The sequence below is a fragment of the Felis catus genome, chromosome E3, assembly GCF_018350175.1.
Source record: "Felis catus isolate Fca126 chromosome E3, F.catus_Fca126_mat1.0, whole genome shotgun sequence".
Lineage (NCBI taxonomy): Eukaryota > Metazoa > Chordata > Mammalia > Carnivora > Felidae > Felis > Felis catus.
In genome coordinates, this window is record NC_058383.1 from 24,491,994 (window position 1) to 24,507,164 (window position 15,171).

Genomic DNA, 15,171 nt, shown 5'->3' on the forward strand with positions numbered 1-15,171 from the left:
AATAGCCAAATTATGGAAAGAGTCTAAATGTCCATTAACTGATGAATGGATAAAGAAATTGTGGTTTATATACACAATGGAATACTACTTGGCAATGAGAAAGAATGAAATATGGCCTTTTGTAGCAATGTGGATGGAACTGGAGAGTGTGATGCTAAGTGAAATAGGTCATACAGAGAAAGACAGGTACCATATGTTTTCACTCATATGTGAGATCTTGAGAAACTTAACAGAAGACCAAGGGGGAGGGGAAGGAAAAAATAAAGTTAGAGAGGGAGGGAGCCAAACCATAAGAGACTCTTAAAAACAGAATAAACTGAGGGTTGATGGGGGGTGGGAGGGAGGGGAAAGTGGGTGATGGGCATTGAGGAGGGCACCTGTTGGGATGAGCACTGGGTGTTGTATGGAAACCAATTTGACAATAAATTTCATGTTATAAATAAATAAATAAATAAATAAATAAATAAATAAATAAATAAATAAATAAATAAATAAATAAAACAAACCAGTGGTAAAGACAACTCCAAGGTGCTGGGTAACAGTTTCTCCCAGACCACAGTCCCTGGGTGCCCACTGGTACGTGATTCAGAGGTTAGTTCAAAAACATCCCTTGTGGGCCAGCATGGGAGCAAAACTAGTTAGTCATAGGTAATCCACAAGTGAAAATGCCATCAGGGGGCATCTGCCCAGCCCATGTTCCTTCTCTCTTCCCACCTCTCTGAACACTGTCCCTTCCCACAATAGGGGTAGGCCCCTGGAGCCATGTTTCTCTCCACGAAATGAGAAGCCCATGCCCAGCTGTCACCAACCTGGCCACAGGTGACTTGGTCAAGCCTGATCCTAGGAATCAGACATTCCCAGAGAAGGCTCCTAAAGGGCTTCAGGGAGGGGGACATAGGGAGTTGAAGGTACCAGCCTGGGGAGTCACACTGGCCCATGTGAATGGAAGAGTCAAGAAAGCCAGGCTGTAGAGAGAGGAGAATGAAGGTGATGCACAAGGAAAAACGGTAACTGGAAGCAACATGAGCAACATGGCCCAAGAGAAGGTGTTGAGAGTTACCTCTAACCCCAGTGACCTGCCAGATCCTGATTCACTTCCTGCCCTTGGCTTCTAAGATAGCCTCCCATTTCCAAAGTCCCAGCATGCCTCACTACTCATTTGCTTAAGCTATTTTGAGCAGGTTTCTGACTCTCTCAGCCTAAAAATAAGACAACAAAGACTTGACATTCCAGGGGCTTCCTAGAAGAAATGATGGGAGTTGTTTCACAAATACTCTGTGTAGAAGCCAATCTATTCTTTTCTGGAATTTAAAGGGCTGATTAACTCTGAGGAAAGGCTAAAACTTATTTGGGAGAAATGAATCATCTAAATATGCTCCAAACAAGTAGATGTTTCTATAAATTATGCTTATGTCAATCTGATGGAAGGTTCTGTAATACCTTTTCACATCTTAACTAACACATCTAATGAGAATCAAATGCACATGGCGATGAGCACAAGGACCTTTCCTACTAAGCTAACTTTTAGTAACAAGAGTCTCATCCTGCTGACTAGAAAGCTGCTTGGCCAATTTAAAAATAGCTTGGTAAATCCACCAAGAGGGCCAGAGGCATTTTGGGAAGAGTCCAGGAAAGATCGCTACGGAGTATATTGCTCTAGACTGCAAAGTGGTAGCTCTTCAAATAGACCCTAGGGGAATTGTACTGTCTAATACAAAAAACAGATCACAAACTAGTTCATTTCGTTACATATATGTTATGTACCTTATGGGTATACTGCATGGGAAAAAAAAAAGTCTGGAGGGAAATACAACACAATGTTAATATTATTTCTGAGAGCTGTTATTTTTTTTCCTGACAAAATGCTGAGTGACACATAGAAGAAGGCAAGAAAGATAAAAATTCAAGAAAGCAGAATATACCATCTCAAGTCCCATTGCCATTGGATGGGTACTGAACATCTGAAAAGTGGCTAATTCAAATGGAGATGTGCCATTAAGTGTAAAATACACACTGGAGTTTGAAGACTTACTACAAAATAATGTAGAACGTTTCAATGACTTTTTTCATTAATAATTTTTTATAATGATTACATATTGAAATATTTAGATATATGAGACTAAATACATCAAAATTAATTTCACCTACTTTTTACTTTTTAAATGTGGCTACTAGAAAATTGTAAATTACATATGTGGCTTCTGTCATACTTCTATTGGACACTGGGTTTCTAGTGGAAAACTGGACTCAAATCTTAAAGTAGGCTTTAGCCCCTCAGTCTCAGGATAACAGGGCAAAATTAACAACAAAACAAAACAAAACAGGAAGGTATCTGTGGCAAAGACTGAGAGCCACCCTCTATATCTAAGAACTGCATTTACCCCTAGGGGAGAACTGCAACTAAATTTTGGTCTATGAGATATAATTGGAAGTGCTGCCTGTGTGTGACTTCTAGGAAGGCCCTTTAAATTAGAAGTGGCTTGCAAGTCTTTCTCCCCTTCCCTCCTCCATCCCATAGCCTGAAATGTGAATACAGTGGCTGATACTTTAGCAGCCATCTTGGACAATGAGTTTGAAGATCACAATTTAGGCATGTCAGAGTGGTGAATTAGAAAGATTCCTGACCTACTCCAAATTTCTTCTACCTCAGAGAGAAATAACCTTCTATGCTGTTTAAGCTGGTGTTATTTTGGGATTTTTCCATTACATACCCTGATTGGAAACTGACCTTTGAGTTATTCTGGATAGACTCAATCAGCAAAGACAGCTTCCTCTGCAGTTCCTGCAAGTCCTTTGTGGTACTCGGGAGGTCTTCTTTTGCCATCCTGAAACCCACTTCAGTCTCTTTACGGGTTAATTCTTCTATCTGTAAGCTGTCCAGGGCAGGGTGCAGTCGAATCTCTCATGTCACCCTGTCTCTTGCTGTCACTGGTGAAACAAGAAGTAACTTAAACCATTAGTAGTATTCACCCAGCCAGTTCAACAAAAGCTTCTACTATCCTCACGCATTGATGGTAGGTGTGCAGGTGGAGGGTAGCTTGGCCGTATGTATCAAAATTTCTAAGTGCACACACCTTCTTCCAACAATTCATTTTCCAGAATCTGAAGGAGATAATCAAATAGGTATATCAAAACATACAAAAAGGATGTGCAGTGCAATCGTATTTATAGTATGTAATAAGCAGCAAAACATTGGAAAGAAGCTAACTGTAAGAAATTGGTTAAATAACGATAAATTCATAAAATGGAGTATTCGTTACTTGTTAAAATGATAGTGTGGAGCGGTGCCTGGGTGGTTTAGTCAGTTAAATGTCTGAATCTTGCTTTTGGCTCAGGTCATGATCTCACAATTTGTGAGATCCAGCCCTGCATCTGGCTCTGTGTTGTCAGCACAAAGCCTGCTTGGGATTCTCTCTCCCCCTCTCCCTACCCCTCTCCACCCCCTTCAAAATAAACAAATAAACATTTTAAATAATGATAATATGGACATTTAGTGATATGAAAATACATCCATGGTAATAAGTAAAAAAAAATTACAAGATATCCCATACTGTTACGTAAACCTTAGTATTTTACGTCTATATTCCATAGTAAAATAAAAGACCTAGAAGGATATGTATCATATAATACCAAAATATTAATGATATTATCTCTGGGGGCTTACGTTTATTTTTTTTAGCCTGACAAACTGCTGCAAAGAAACGTGAAAGGTGAAACACTATTTTAAGTCCCACTGCCTTTTTCCCCCCAGAAAGCTTTTCTTAAGCAATGATGGTGGTCAATTTCTTTATTCACTACCCACATTAACAGGTTGGCTCCCAATTACACAGCATCATAAATCATTCTCTATTTACTTGTAAATCTCCTAACAAGAGGTGCCTCAAGGGGAAACCTAGCTACAATATACTCCCTGACTCAACAGCCTTTAATTTCCAGGACTGTCCTAATCACATATAATTTATAAAACCAATTTGTTCAATTAGATATCTATTTTTTTTAACCCTTACTGGATTTTCATACAAAAAACATATTGTTCTTATTTTGTATTTTCCAAAACTGGAGGGCTGGACACAATTTCTTCCTTACAAATGACCTCTTGCTACTGATAGTAAAAAAGCCTCAAAGATCCTGTCACAGTGGCCAAAATTAACTGAGTGATGCCGACATTTGTTTATCATATTGACTATACCATATGGTAATTATGTGAGTTAAGGGGGGAGGGGTTACTTACTAATACCACTAGGGCCTAGAATGAAAATTAAAGTCCATTTTAATTACCCCAGCTAGAGTGTTTCTGCTACAACCCCGTTTGTGAAACAGGAACGCTTTGCACAGTAAAGGACTAACCCCTCTACAGCCATATTCTGTCTTTGAAGCTGCTACTCGCACAGATTTTGGATTTGGGATGTTCCCAGGACTCAGCTCCCCTAATCTCATCTCTGCAGCGGGCAGAAACAAGCCCAGCTCCCCTTACTGGTCTCCAGAGGCCTTAGGGAACCCAAGGGCCACCCAGACCGGTTAGGGAAGTCCGATGGGAACCAGCGTGGGTAGAAGGCCGTGGGCCATTGCCGTGAAATACATCCACCTGGCTTCCAATCCCCAGACTGCCTAATCACTCACTCTACGGAGGGGTCTCCCCAGGCACTCAGAAGTTTCCAAACCGAAGGCGGCAATCTCTTAACCCTGCGCAGCCCATAAATTACCTGCCTTCTCCGCCTTCCCGGCTGACCAAAGAGATCACTAACCAACCTTCCAGTCCCCCTCCCCCAGCCACGGCTCTTCCACTCCCGCCCCTCCCGGGGCTAACGGCCACCCGGAGCGTTCTAGAAGGGAAAGGCGGCGGCGCATCTCTTTTTGGGGAAAAGGAATGCGGGGCGCCTCGGGCCTACCCAGGCCGCTTCCCCATCAGCTTCCAAGTCTCTCAGCCTTCGAAGCCGCGAGGGGGAGGAGGCGCCCTGCTTCTAGGGATCCATGGGCATTGGGGAAAGCGGCAGGGATGCAGGTGGAGAGGGTGGTCCGCCTACGAGAGAGCACGGAGGCTGAGAAAGGGAAGTTCAGGGGCGAGTGGAGTACTCTTGTCATTAATTTGGGGGGAAAGAATACACCTTTGTTACTTGGAGCTCCCCTCTCTGCAGTGACAAGGGAGAGGGTCCCTCAGTAGAGAGGAGGGACCCCTTGAGAATGTGGGCACCCATTTTCATTAATCCTGCGGAAAGGGTTTAGAGACTCCCCAGCCAGGTCTCCCCAAGGGGCAGGGTCTCGGGGGTGGGATGGGACTGGCAAGCCTGTTATCAAATCTAGTGGTGGATGTGAGGGTGTGTGTGCACTCCAAGCCCGTTTTAAGGCTTCGAAGGGGTAAGACGTCCCTTTTCACTAAACAGCGGACAGGGGACCACACCGCAAGGCACCCACTGCCTTCTCATTTGCCCTTCCCCGCGAGGGGGTCTAGCCAGCCCAGGCATGCTGTATTCTACCACTCAAGTTTCGAGCTCTCACCAAGGCCCGGCGGCTACACTTACCGGTGTCTGCGACCGGAGCTGAGGGAGATGGGAAGAGGCGGAAAGGTAAAGGAGGAGGAGGAAGGAAGGTTCTTCGGCACTGGCGGGAGCTGCGGCCGGCTTCCTGCTCAGTCCCGGCCGGCCACCTCCCTGCGCCGCGTCCCGCCCCTTCTCCGCCCTCGCCCCGCCCCTTCCCCCGCCCCTCGGTTGCCGACGTCTACCCCAATTTAGCTCTGCTCGGCTCTTCCCGCCTGCTGCCGGAGGGAGCCGGAGCCAGCAAAGGCGCGCGCTGGCCTCGCGCACCACGCTCCGCGGAGCGCGCTCTCTGCCTCAGCGTTTTGGAGCCATCCCAACAGGCCCTGAGAGCTTTACAGATGAGGAAACTGAGGCCCAAAAGGAATTGCCCGTCCCCCACCCTTGGCTTGAGGTGAGAGTGCCCATGCCACCGCCAACACAGGTGGGCTGGCCTCTGAGCACGGGTTTGTGTAGAGTCTTAGGGCTTCCCCTGCCTAAATGCCTACACCTCTACCAAGTCTTCTGGAAGCATTCCTGGAGTTCAGGACACCCAACAATGAGGTATGGCCTTTACTGGAAGGTGTTAGCCATTACTTTTCATGCAGAAGTCACGAACCCACGAGATCCTTAAAGATGAGTTCAGCTATTATCTCTTTTTTTTTTTTTTTTTTTATGGATGAAAAAGTCTAAACCTAAGTCCCTCAGTTCTATATCAGAGCCAGACACGTTCCCTGGCCCCAAACCCATAGAGCAGGGTTTCTCAATGGCAGCAATATTGACTTAGTAGGTGGGAAAATTCTGTATTAAGGGGCTGTGAATTGAAGAATGTTTAGCAGCATTCCTGGCCTCTACCCACTAGATGCCAGTAGTAATCCCTTTCCTCCCAGTTGTGACAACCAAAAAAATGTCCCCAAACATTGCCACAGGTTCTGTGAAGGGGCACAATCGTCCCCAGCTGAGACCCACTGAGATTGAGGGTTGATTGAGGGTTGAGTGTATCCGTAAACACCATGGCTGGGGGAGGGGGATCCCAACAGTTCTGGGCTCTGATCTCATGGCTTACAGTGTGACCTCGGTGAGTTACCTCTCTAAGCCTGGGCTTTGTCTCTAAAATGATAGGCCCGTGCATTGGCCTGCTACTACATAGTTTTCAGGCACTTTCCATCCAGGGACCTATGTTGACCTACCTTTCTTCTGTGACCTGGATGACAGTCACAGGGTTTTAGTGAGGACATGTGCAATAATAGCTATAAAGAAGTTAATACCTATCTGGAGTATAAAAGAGACTCAAAAAGATTGGATGGCACAGTCTTTTACCAACTAATGTTTCTAGAAATAAACAGGCTGGTGGATAAAGACATAAGCTTGGGGTTAGTAAGAATAAAAAGAAGCTAAAGGGGGCGCCTTGGTGGCTCAGTTGGTTAAGCAGGTCATGATCTCATATCATAATTTGTAAGTCTGAGCCCCGCATCAGGTTCTGCACTGACAGTGCTGGGCCTGCTTGGATTCTCTCTCCCCCTCCCTCTCTGCCCCTCCCCTGTTCACTCTCTCTCTCTTTCTCTCTCCAAGTAAATAAACTTAAAAAAAAAAAAAAAAAAAAAAAAAAAGCTAAGGAATCCTGCTCTACCTCCACAACAGCCAAGAAAAGAGGAGCTAATGGTAGGGATAAGTGTCCCTAAATCCTTAAGTTTCAGGCAATCCTGTGTGGCTTCATGCACTTTGATTTGCTGCAGTATGATGGGTGCCCCATCTAAGAAAAGGTTGTGGGTTTTTTTCCTTTAGAACAAAACATTACAACCATCATTCTTATTTCCTTTCGAAAGTTGAACTGGGTCCTCCGTGGGATTGTTCAAGAGTGCCATCTAGGGGCGTCTTTGTGAATCCTTTACTTCCCCCTCCACCTCTGTCATTGTAGGGACAGCCAGGTTTTGTTTTATCCTTGTGCTTTGGCTGCCTTCTACACCATGTTATGTATACTCTGATGACTAGGATCTTAGCTCTCTCCATAGCATCAGGACTTGGCTTATGATGACCAGTGATGGGTCAATAAGATATATCCATATGCAGCCTCTTCTATGCTTTTCAGAGATTACTTACTCTGGGTGAGCAACCATTTCGGGTCTTAGAAAAGATCTGCCAGGAGCCCTGGGCTCTGAATAAGAAATGTCTGAAAATTTCCCCACAACACACTGAGATCCTAAGCTGTTTATATCACAGAGATGGGGACAAACCAGACTCTAACTGACCTCTTCTCCCTGTATTGCCAGATTTAGCAAATAAAAATCCAGGACACCCAGTTCAGAGTGAATTTCAAGTGAACAACAGATAACTTTTTAACATAATTATGTCCCAAATACCGAATGGGATAAACTTATGCTAGAAAAATTATTTGTTGTTTATCTGAAATTCTAATTTTACTGGGCATCCTGTGTTACATCTGGCAACCCTGTGTACTTAGAGTTGAGGGATTGAGGGATTTGAAGCCTGCATCCCTCTTGGGACTTATCAGACAGAAGATTAAGTCAGACAATTCTGGTGCAGATGAGGTGGCTGGGGAGTGTGTTGGGGGGGAGATGGCATTTTCATTCTCCTTAGTAGATATTTTATTTATTTTTTTTAATTTTTAAATGTTTATTTTTGAGAGAGAGAGAAACAGCATGAGCAGGGGAGAGACAGAGAGAGAGGGAGACACACAATCTGAAGCAGGCTCCAGGCTCTGAGCTGGCAGCACAGTGTCTGACCTGGGACTCAAACTCAGGAACTGAACAGTGAGATCATGACCTCAGCTGAAGTCAGACACTTAACCGACTGAGCTACCCAGGCGCCCTATTTATTTATTTTCTACGTTAACAGACCACACGTAGGTTTTTGGTTAAAGCTAGGGAACAGATTCCATAGTCAGGTTCAAGTCCCAACTTTGCCACCAACCTAGCCGAGTGATTTAACCTGCCTGTGTCTGTTTCCTCAGCCATAAAACTTGGGATAATAATTGTATTTATTTTCTGGGTTGTTGAGAAGATTTGGAAAGATGATGCTTAGCACAGTGCTAGCAGATAGTATAGCTCAATACATGGAAGTCATAATCATTGTTTTGATGTTTTTGAACACATGTAGACTTAGAGTTCACTAACTTTCAGTTGGAGGCATGTCTCCTCCTCACGCACAGGGTCATGGGGCTTATTAGCACCATACCAGTCTCTTTCTACTGTTTCACTTTGTTGGGCTACAGCCGCTGGTTTTTGTGTGACATTGGGTTTCATGCCCCATTATAGGAGGCCTGGTAATAACCCCATTTCTGTCTAAACCAAAGTTTCAAACCCTGTCACTAGTTCATTTATTCCAGATACTATTTGAAATTGTATATATTGTGTTATCTAAATGTCGTGTCTGTCCAGAAGATGGGGGCCCCCAGTTGTGGGGTAACGATCAGGTGGAAAACAGTGGCAAGGGCAGTGAAGGATTCACCTGAGGCAGAACAAGGAAGCTAGAAGTTTACCAAATACACCTCAAGGGAGGTTGGGAGGGGCAGGACAGCAAAGGAGAGGCAGTGGGTGGGGGCTATTTTTAAAAGGGAAATGTGAGGAGGAATGGGGATGTATGGAAAAAAGGGAGACTTTATGGTAACTGTGTCTGGTTGTAAGTAACCCATTGGTTAGTTAGGGCCTATGGATGTTTTGAGGTGAGTCCCCTGATGGTCTTGTCTATATTCAGCCAGGAGGTCGCTGTGAGCCCTTTCTACATTCCATTGCTCAAGATTGTTTGCCTAAAAGCAGACTCTACATATATGTTTGATGGTAGAGAGTAGAAATAAAAGAGATGGGGAAGCACAAGGTTATTTTCAAAGTATGGAGAGGGGTGCCTGGGTGGCTTAGTTGGTTAAACATCTGACTCTTGATCTTGGATCAGGGCTGACAGTACAGAGCCTGTTTGGGAGTCTCTCTCTCCCCCTCTCTGCCCCTCCCCTGCTCATGCACTCTGCCTCTCTCAAAATAAAAATAAATAAACTTAAAAAATAAAAAAGTAAGAAAAAGGAGAAACAGAAGTACTTGGTGCTGTGCTGGTGGGATCTCAGAAATGTTTGTTTTCTGGATAGGTCCTTTGTGGAAAGAGCAATGGACTCTGGAGTCATAAGGACAGGCTTCAACTTCTATTAGCTCTTATGAGTTGCATCAATTTGGGAAAGTTATGTATTTTTCTCAGTTTTGGTTTTCTCCTCCATAAAATGGGAACAACATGGCCTTTTGGGGAAAATTGAATGAAATAACAGATATGCAAGCATGGCACCCCAAAAGAGCTCAATAAGTCTAACTTGGTTTTGAGGGAACTCAAGCGACCAAATAATGTGTGCTTTGAATGTTTGGACAGCAGCTAATACTGTAACCTGTGTACACAAGTATACATGTATGTGAGTATGTGTATGTGTGTTTCTGTGTTTATAATAAGAATTATATTAAAAAAAAAAAGAATTATGTTAGCCACAACATCTATAGAGTGCCTCCTATATCAGGTGACCAAACCATCCCACTGCCTAGGACTGCGGGGGTTCCCCGGATACAGGATTTGGAGTGTTAAAACCCAGAAAGTCACAGGCAAACTGGGATGAGTTGGTCATCCTCCTGCTCTGTGCAGATTGCTTTACAGACATTATCTCATTAAACCTTCCAACCTACCCTGTGAGGTAGGTACTCACGTTTGTTGCCATTTTACATTTAAGAAGGACATTTAGAGAGATTAAGCAACTTCGTCAAGCCACAAAGCTAATTAATGGGAAGGGCAGGATCTGAACCCAGCTGGGTCCAGCCTGAGAATTTAGCCACCGTGCTATAGGCATTTAGACTTTACCAAAGGCATAGTCTTTTATTGCCACTCATCTCTACATTCCCGGATCTTTGCTAAACACCCTCCCATCTTCCCTTCTGTCACCACCAATTTCTGCTGCCCAGCCAGGCCTCCAGCAAAGGGAGACACCAGCTGAGTCAAGCCCAGTCTTGTATCTGGGCACAGCTGAGGCCCCTCCTTCCTTAGCAACAGACGCTGAAGCCTGGTTACCGGCCCCAAGGCCTGGGTGCAGGCACCTCCAATGTTAAAACAGCCCAGAGAGGAGGAGAGAGAAGAGTTCAGGTTGCTAGGGTATTGTTTAGTGGAGGTGTTTCTTCCCTCTTATCTGTATTAACATGTAACTCTGCTTCCATTTTTCCTCTATAGTGAACTCGGTGTGTTCCTGGAAAAGTTCTAAGAGAGGAGCTGCTCAGTGGAAGGGAAGAGCGGCCAGAGCAGAAGGCGTTGCAACCACAGCAGAAAAGCCCTGCAGAACCCCAATGCTCTCCCTTCTTCATTCTCTAGCTTCTCTTTCTTTCTTCTTCTACCAGAGAACTCCTCAGGGGGCCAAAGTCTATGACCTCAGAGAGACAGCTCTGTGAACAGAGCTTTCAGAACACTTAGAAAGTTCCATTTTCTGTGTCACCTCACTATGCTATAAGCAAGTGTGAATTTCAGAGCCACTGGTACGAGAGGATCATCCCTAGAGAAACTGAGAGCTCTTTATTCATTTTGTAATAGACCCAACTAAAATGGACAACATGAGTGACGTGGATTGCTCATCTCAGAAGGTAGGTGTGAATTTTAAGGTGTATTTCTTTTTTTCTTTTAAACCTGTATTTTCAACATGTAGGGAATTTGGGAGTGGGCAGGAAGGGGATGTTTCAATCATAGACTAATTGCCATGTTAGATCCCCTTGACTGAGCAACTGTGTTAACATTTTTATGCTTTGTCCTTTGAAATATGCTTTTTGCTGAATTAGGCTTTTGGACTAAAAGCCTCAGGTTTTGCTGTGAAAACTTCAGGAATAGATACCTGTTGTTCCTTTCCCTTCCCTTCCCGAGGCCTTTAGACCATATATTCCATCCAACAGTTCCCAGATGTATATCAGAATATCCTAGAGAGCATCTTGAAAACAGAGACTTGGCCTCACTCCCAAAGGTTCTGATCCAGAAGACTTGATTGGGGTCCCGGAATCTGTATTTTTAACTAAGAATTGAGTGATTCTGCTGCAGCAGGTGAGCTTTTGAGATCGGCCTCCAAGAAGAACATGCAAACATGATGTGTAGTCAGAAATTATCCATCTGAAAGTAATAGTGTTACTCCATCTAGATGTCAGAATCTTGGTGTTCAAAGCCAAGATCCATTAGGTTGCCATACCCTAAAGTGCCCAGAGGAGCATTTTCATGTTTATTTGTTTTTTGAGAGAGAGAGAGAGAGACAGAGCATGAACAAGGAAGGGGTAGAGAGAGAGAAAGAGAAAGAGAGAGACACAACCCAAAGCAGGCTCTAGGCTCTGAGCTGTCAGCACAGAGCCAGACGCAGGCCTTGAACTCACAAGTGGTGAGATCATGATCTGAGCTTAACTGACTGAGCTACCCAGGCACCCCAAACCAGAGGAGCATTTTAAATTGAAACTTTATGAAATGAAGGTGGTTCTTACAAAAATCAATCTCTTTTTCCTTCAAGATGCCACAGAGCATTCTTAGGTATGGTCATGTTCTGTTCTGGAATTGATTTCTAGATCTGGTGATCCTGTGTGTGTTCCATGTATCCCTGTCCCATGCACTGAGATGTTTTCTGCTCTCCGTATTTCTGGCTCTGTGTGTCTTAGTCTGTGCCTATGAACAAGCTCAAATTTTTAACTTGTTCTCCAAAGGTTCTGCTTCTATTATATGCTGTAAAATTCTTAATATTGGCTTGCTTCTTGCAAAATGTTTCAGTTTCTTTATTTTCCCAAGAATGGCTTATGTCTTTGTATGATGATTCAGCTGCCTCTGTGTCTGCCCCTTGGATGAACATCTCTCAGTATGAAGGAGCATAAATATAATTTAGCTCAAACCCAAAAGGGAATCTCTGGGCTCAAGTAACCGAGAGGTCCAAATGAGATCCAGGAGTCCAGCCGATGTCACTGGGAGTCTATCTTTTGCCTTCTGGGAGTCTTGCTTCTATGTTGGCTGTATTCTAATGAAAGCTTTGTTTCCACATAAGGCAAAGATGTTTATTGAGAGTGCCTCTTTCTCAATAGGTCTAGTGAAACTGTCAGGAAAGACTGATGAGCCCAGCTTAGGTCACATGCCTGTCCCTGAGCCAAGCACTGTGTCTAGGAGGGTGGAGAACCCTGATTAGCCTGACCTATGTCACATGTGCTTCCTGGAGCCAGGGACTGGGTGGGATCAGGTGACTGTATAGCACGGACTGAAATTGGAGAAGAGCTGATTTTGTCCACTAGGGCTGTGCCCTACTAATTTTGGTAGGGAGAATAACTTCCCAATTGGTGTCAGAGATGACATCAGGTTTACCCCAGCCATGAGCAGAAGCAAGACACCTCCTGAATAATGTTAACGTCCTACTTGACTGTAAAAGTTCAAGGTTTTTTGGTTTAACTACTCATTTCCATTTTTGTTGTAACTTACTCAAGATGTCTGAAATTTGTGGTGTTTGCTTGTTGCTCTTTTAATGAAGATTTTTATTTGAAACATATTTAAAATTAGGCCAAGGGAAAGATTTCCAGTGACCATAAAACTTTCTTGCTTGCAAAGACAAAAAAACAAAAAACAAAAACAGGCAGCCAGAACTTATCAATCATTATATGCTGTACATCTGGGATCCTGATGGAAATCATGAATGACTTCATAGCGCTGAAAGTACCACTGCCAGAATCGACCTCAGATGGTGTGGTACCCAGTTTGGATGACCAGGTTCCTTTCAGGCTGATGCTGGAGTTCTATTCTTTTGTTCACCTGATTAGTGCAAATCTGATACTAATTTCAGTACCGAAAAATCATCTTGGAGATAATTGATCAATTCTTAGGTCCTTGAAACTGAGGTCAAGAACAGAGAGGGGCGCCTGGGTGGCTCAGTTGGTTAAACGTCTGACTTTGGCTTGGGTCATGATCTTGTGGTTTGTGGGTTCAATCCCCACCTCAGGCTCTGGGCTGACCGCTCAGAGCCTGGAGCCTGTTTCCTATTCTGTGTCTCTCGCTCTCTGTTTCTGCTCCTCCCCGGGAGCAAATCCCCAGACTTGCATGCTGTCTCTCTCAAAAATAAATAAACATTGAAAAAAAAAAGAGAGATAGACACGGTTATTTAACTCAACAAACTGAGTTCTCTAAAAACAGCAAAGTCTGCAGGTCTCAAACTCCTCCCGTTTAAGTTGGAGCCCAAGCATCCCTATTTTTAATAAAGTTCTATTGGTGAGTGTGATGTGCCACAATTTTTTACAATAACTAGATTACGCCATTAGACCAGTGGGCCTGTTGTATGTTTTTTAAAGATCTCAGGCTTGGTGTGCATCTTTATTTATGGGTTTGCATGTTTTTGTTGAATTTTAAGATCAACACCTTCCTAAAGTAATTTGCCATGTTGTCAGTACTCGCTGTTTCCAATGTGTTGGGATGCAGAGTCATGTGTATTTAAAATTTTTTTTAATGTTTATATATTTTTGTGAGAGAGAGAGAGAGAGAGAGAGAGAGAGAGAGAGAGAGAGAGAGAGAAACAGCGTGATCAGGGTAGGGGCAAAGAGAAAGGGAGACACAGAATCTGAAGCGGGCTCCAGGCTCTGAGCTGTGAGCACAGAGCCTGATGCAGGGCTTGAACTCACAAAATGGGAGATCATGACCTGAACCAAAGTCGAACACGTAACCAACTGAGCCACCCAAATGCCCCCAGAGTCATGTGTATTTAAAAGCACCTGTGTGTGGCCAGGATGCATTACTTATATTCTCTGGGCTTTAGTTTCTTCATGTCAAACATGGTTATCAAAAACTCTCATAAAGAAAAAAAAAACCTCTCATAAGGTTGTACAGTGCCTAGCATGTAACAATTTGGAATAGTTATAGTGGTGGGGCGCCTGGGTGGCTCAGTCAGTTAAGCATCCGACTTCAGCTCAGGTCACGATCTCGCGGTCCGTGAGTTCGAGCCCCGCGTCGGGCTCTGGGCTGATGGCTCAGAGCCTGGAGCCAGCTTCTGATTCTGTGTCTCCCTCTCTCTCTGCCCCTCCCCCGTTCATGCTCTGTCTCTCTCTGTCTCAAAAATAAATAAACGTTAAAAAAAATTAAAAAAAAAATTATAGTGGTATTGTTATTTTATGAGGTTGAGTCATCAGTGAGCAGTTGGTTAGGGTGTGAGGGTGGCTGACATCCTATTCATATACTCCCTATCTGCTACCCCCTGCCAGTTCCCCTGCATGACATAATTTGCTGATTCAAGTAAATCAAATGAATCCAGTAATGTCTCGTCTTACACAGTTTAGTCCAAGGTCATTGCCTTAGGTGAAAAATCATGGAGAGCCAAAATTGCCCTTGAAAGCCCCTTAGACCATCTTTAAAATGCTATACAGCAACATGTCTCAGTAAGTACAACCCACAGTTTTCCTTTAGTTTTGGAACAAATTGTACCTTCTCTGTCACAGCCCCAGATAAGTAGTTGTCGTGCACATAGAGGCTGGGTCCTAGGACAGAAACATACACAGAATTGTTCAATACTGCTGTCACTTTCAGCTCTGCTCAGAAGAGGTACTTGGGAACTGAGAGTGGCCATGGGAGCCGCAGGTTCACCCCTACCTGAGGCTCACCCCTAAGTGCACCCTCACTGAATGGAATGGTGGACTCAGACACC

At 44.1% G+C, this 15,171-nt stretch overlaps 2 protein-coding genes across 16 annotated transcripts in view; one reads left to right on the plus strand and one right to left on the minus strand.

The window, feature by feature from the left end:
* LDAF1 (lipid droplet assembly factor 1) overlaps positions 1 to 5,667 on the minus strand; it is a 67,562-nt gene extending 61,895 nt beyond the window's left edge. For 2 of the 11 annotated variants that reach the window (XM_023247041.2, XM_045048201.1), the window contains exons 1-2: positions 5,520 to 5,666; positions 2,729 to 2,928 (exon numbers count right to left, since the gene is read on the minus strand). In XM_023247041.2, the coding sequence (XP_023102809.2) occupies positions 2,729 to 2,824 (96 nt within the window). In that variant the 5' untranslated portion in view covers positions 2,825 to 2,928; positions 5,520 to 5,666. Of the gene's footprint in view, positions 1 to 2,728; positions 2,948 to 3,074; positions 3,103 to 4,703; positions 4,826 to 5,519 lie in introns of those variants that run through there. The other 9 variants (XM_045048200.1, XM_045048194.1, XM_045048199.1 and 6 more) reach the window with 8 other exon arrangements.
* A 13-nt stretch (positions 5,668 to 5,680) lies between these two features.
* Positions 5,681 to 15,171, plus strand: part of DNAH3 (dynein axonemal heavy chain 3) — a 169,477-nt gene continuing 159,986 nt past the window's right edge. For 3 of the 5 annotated variants that reach the window (XM_019820825.3, XM_045048192.1, XR_002150558.3), the window contains exons 1-2: positions 5,681 to 6,074; positions 10,719 to 11,122. In XM_019820825.3, coding sequence (XP_019676384.2) covers positions 11,084 to 11,122 — 39 coding nt within the window. In that variant the 5' untranslated portion in view covers positions 5,681 to 6,074; positions 10,719 to 11,083. Of the gene's footprint in view, positions 6,075 to 10,718; positions 11,123 to 11,425; positions 11,571 to 15,171 lie in introns of all 5 variants that reach the window. The other 2 variants (XM_045048191.1, XM_045048190.1) reach the window with 2 other exon arrangements.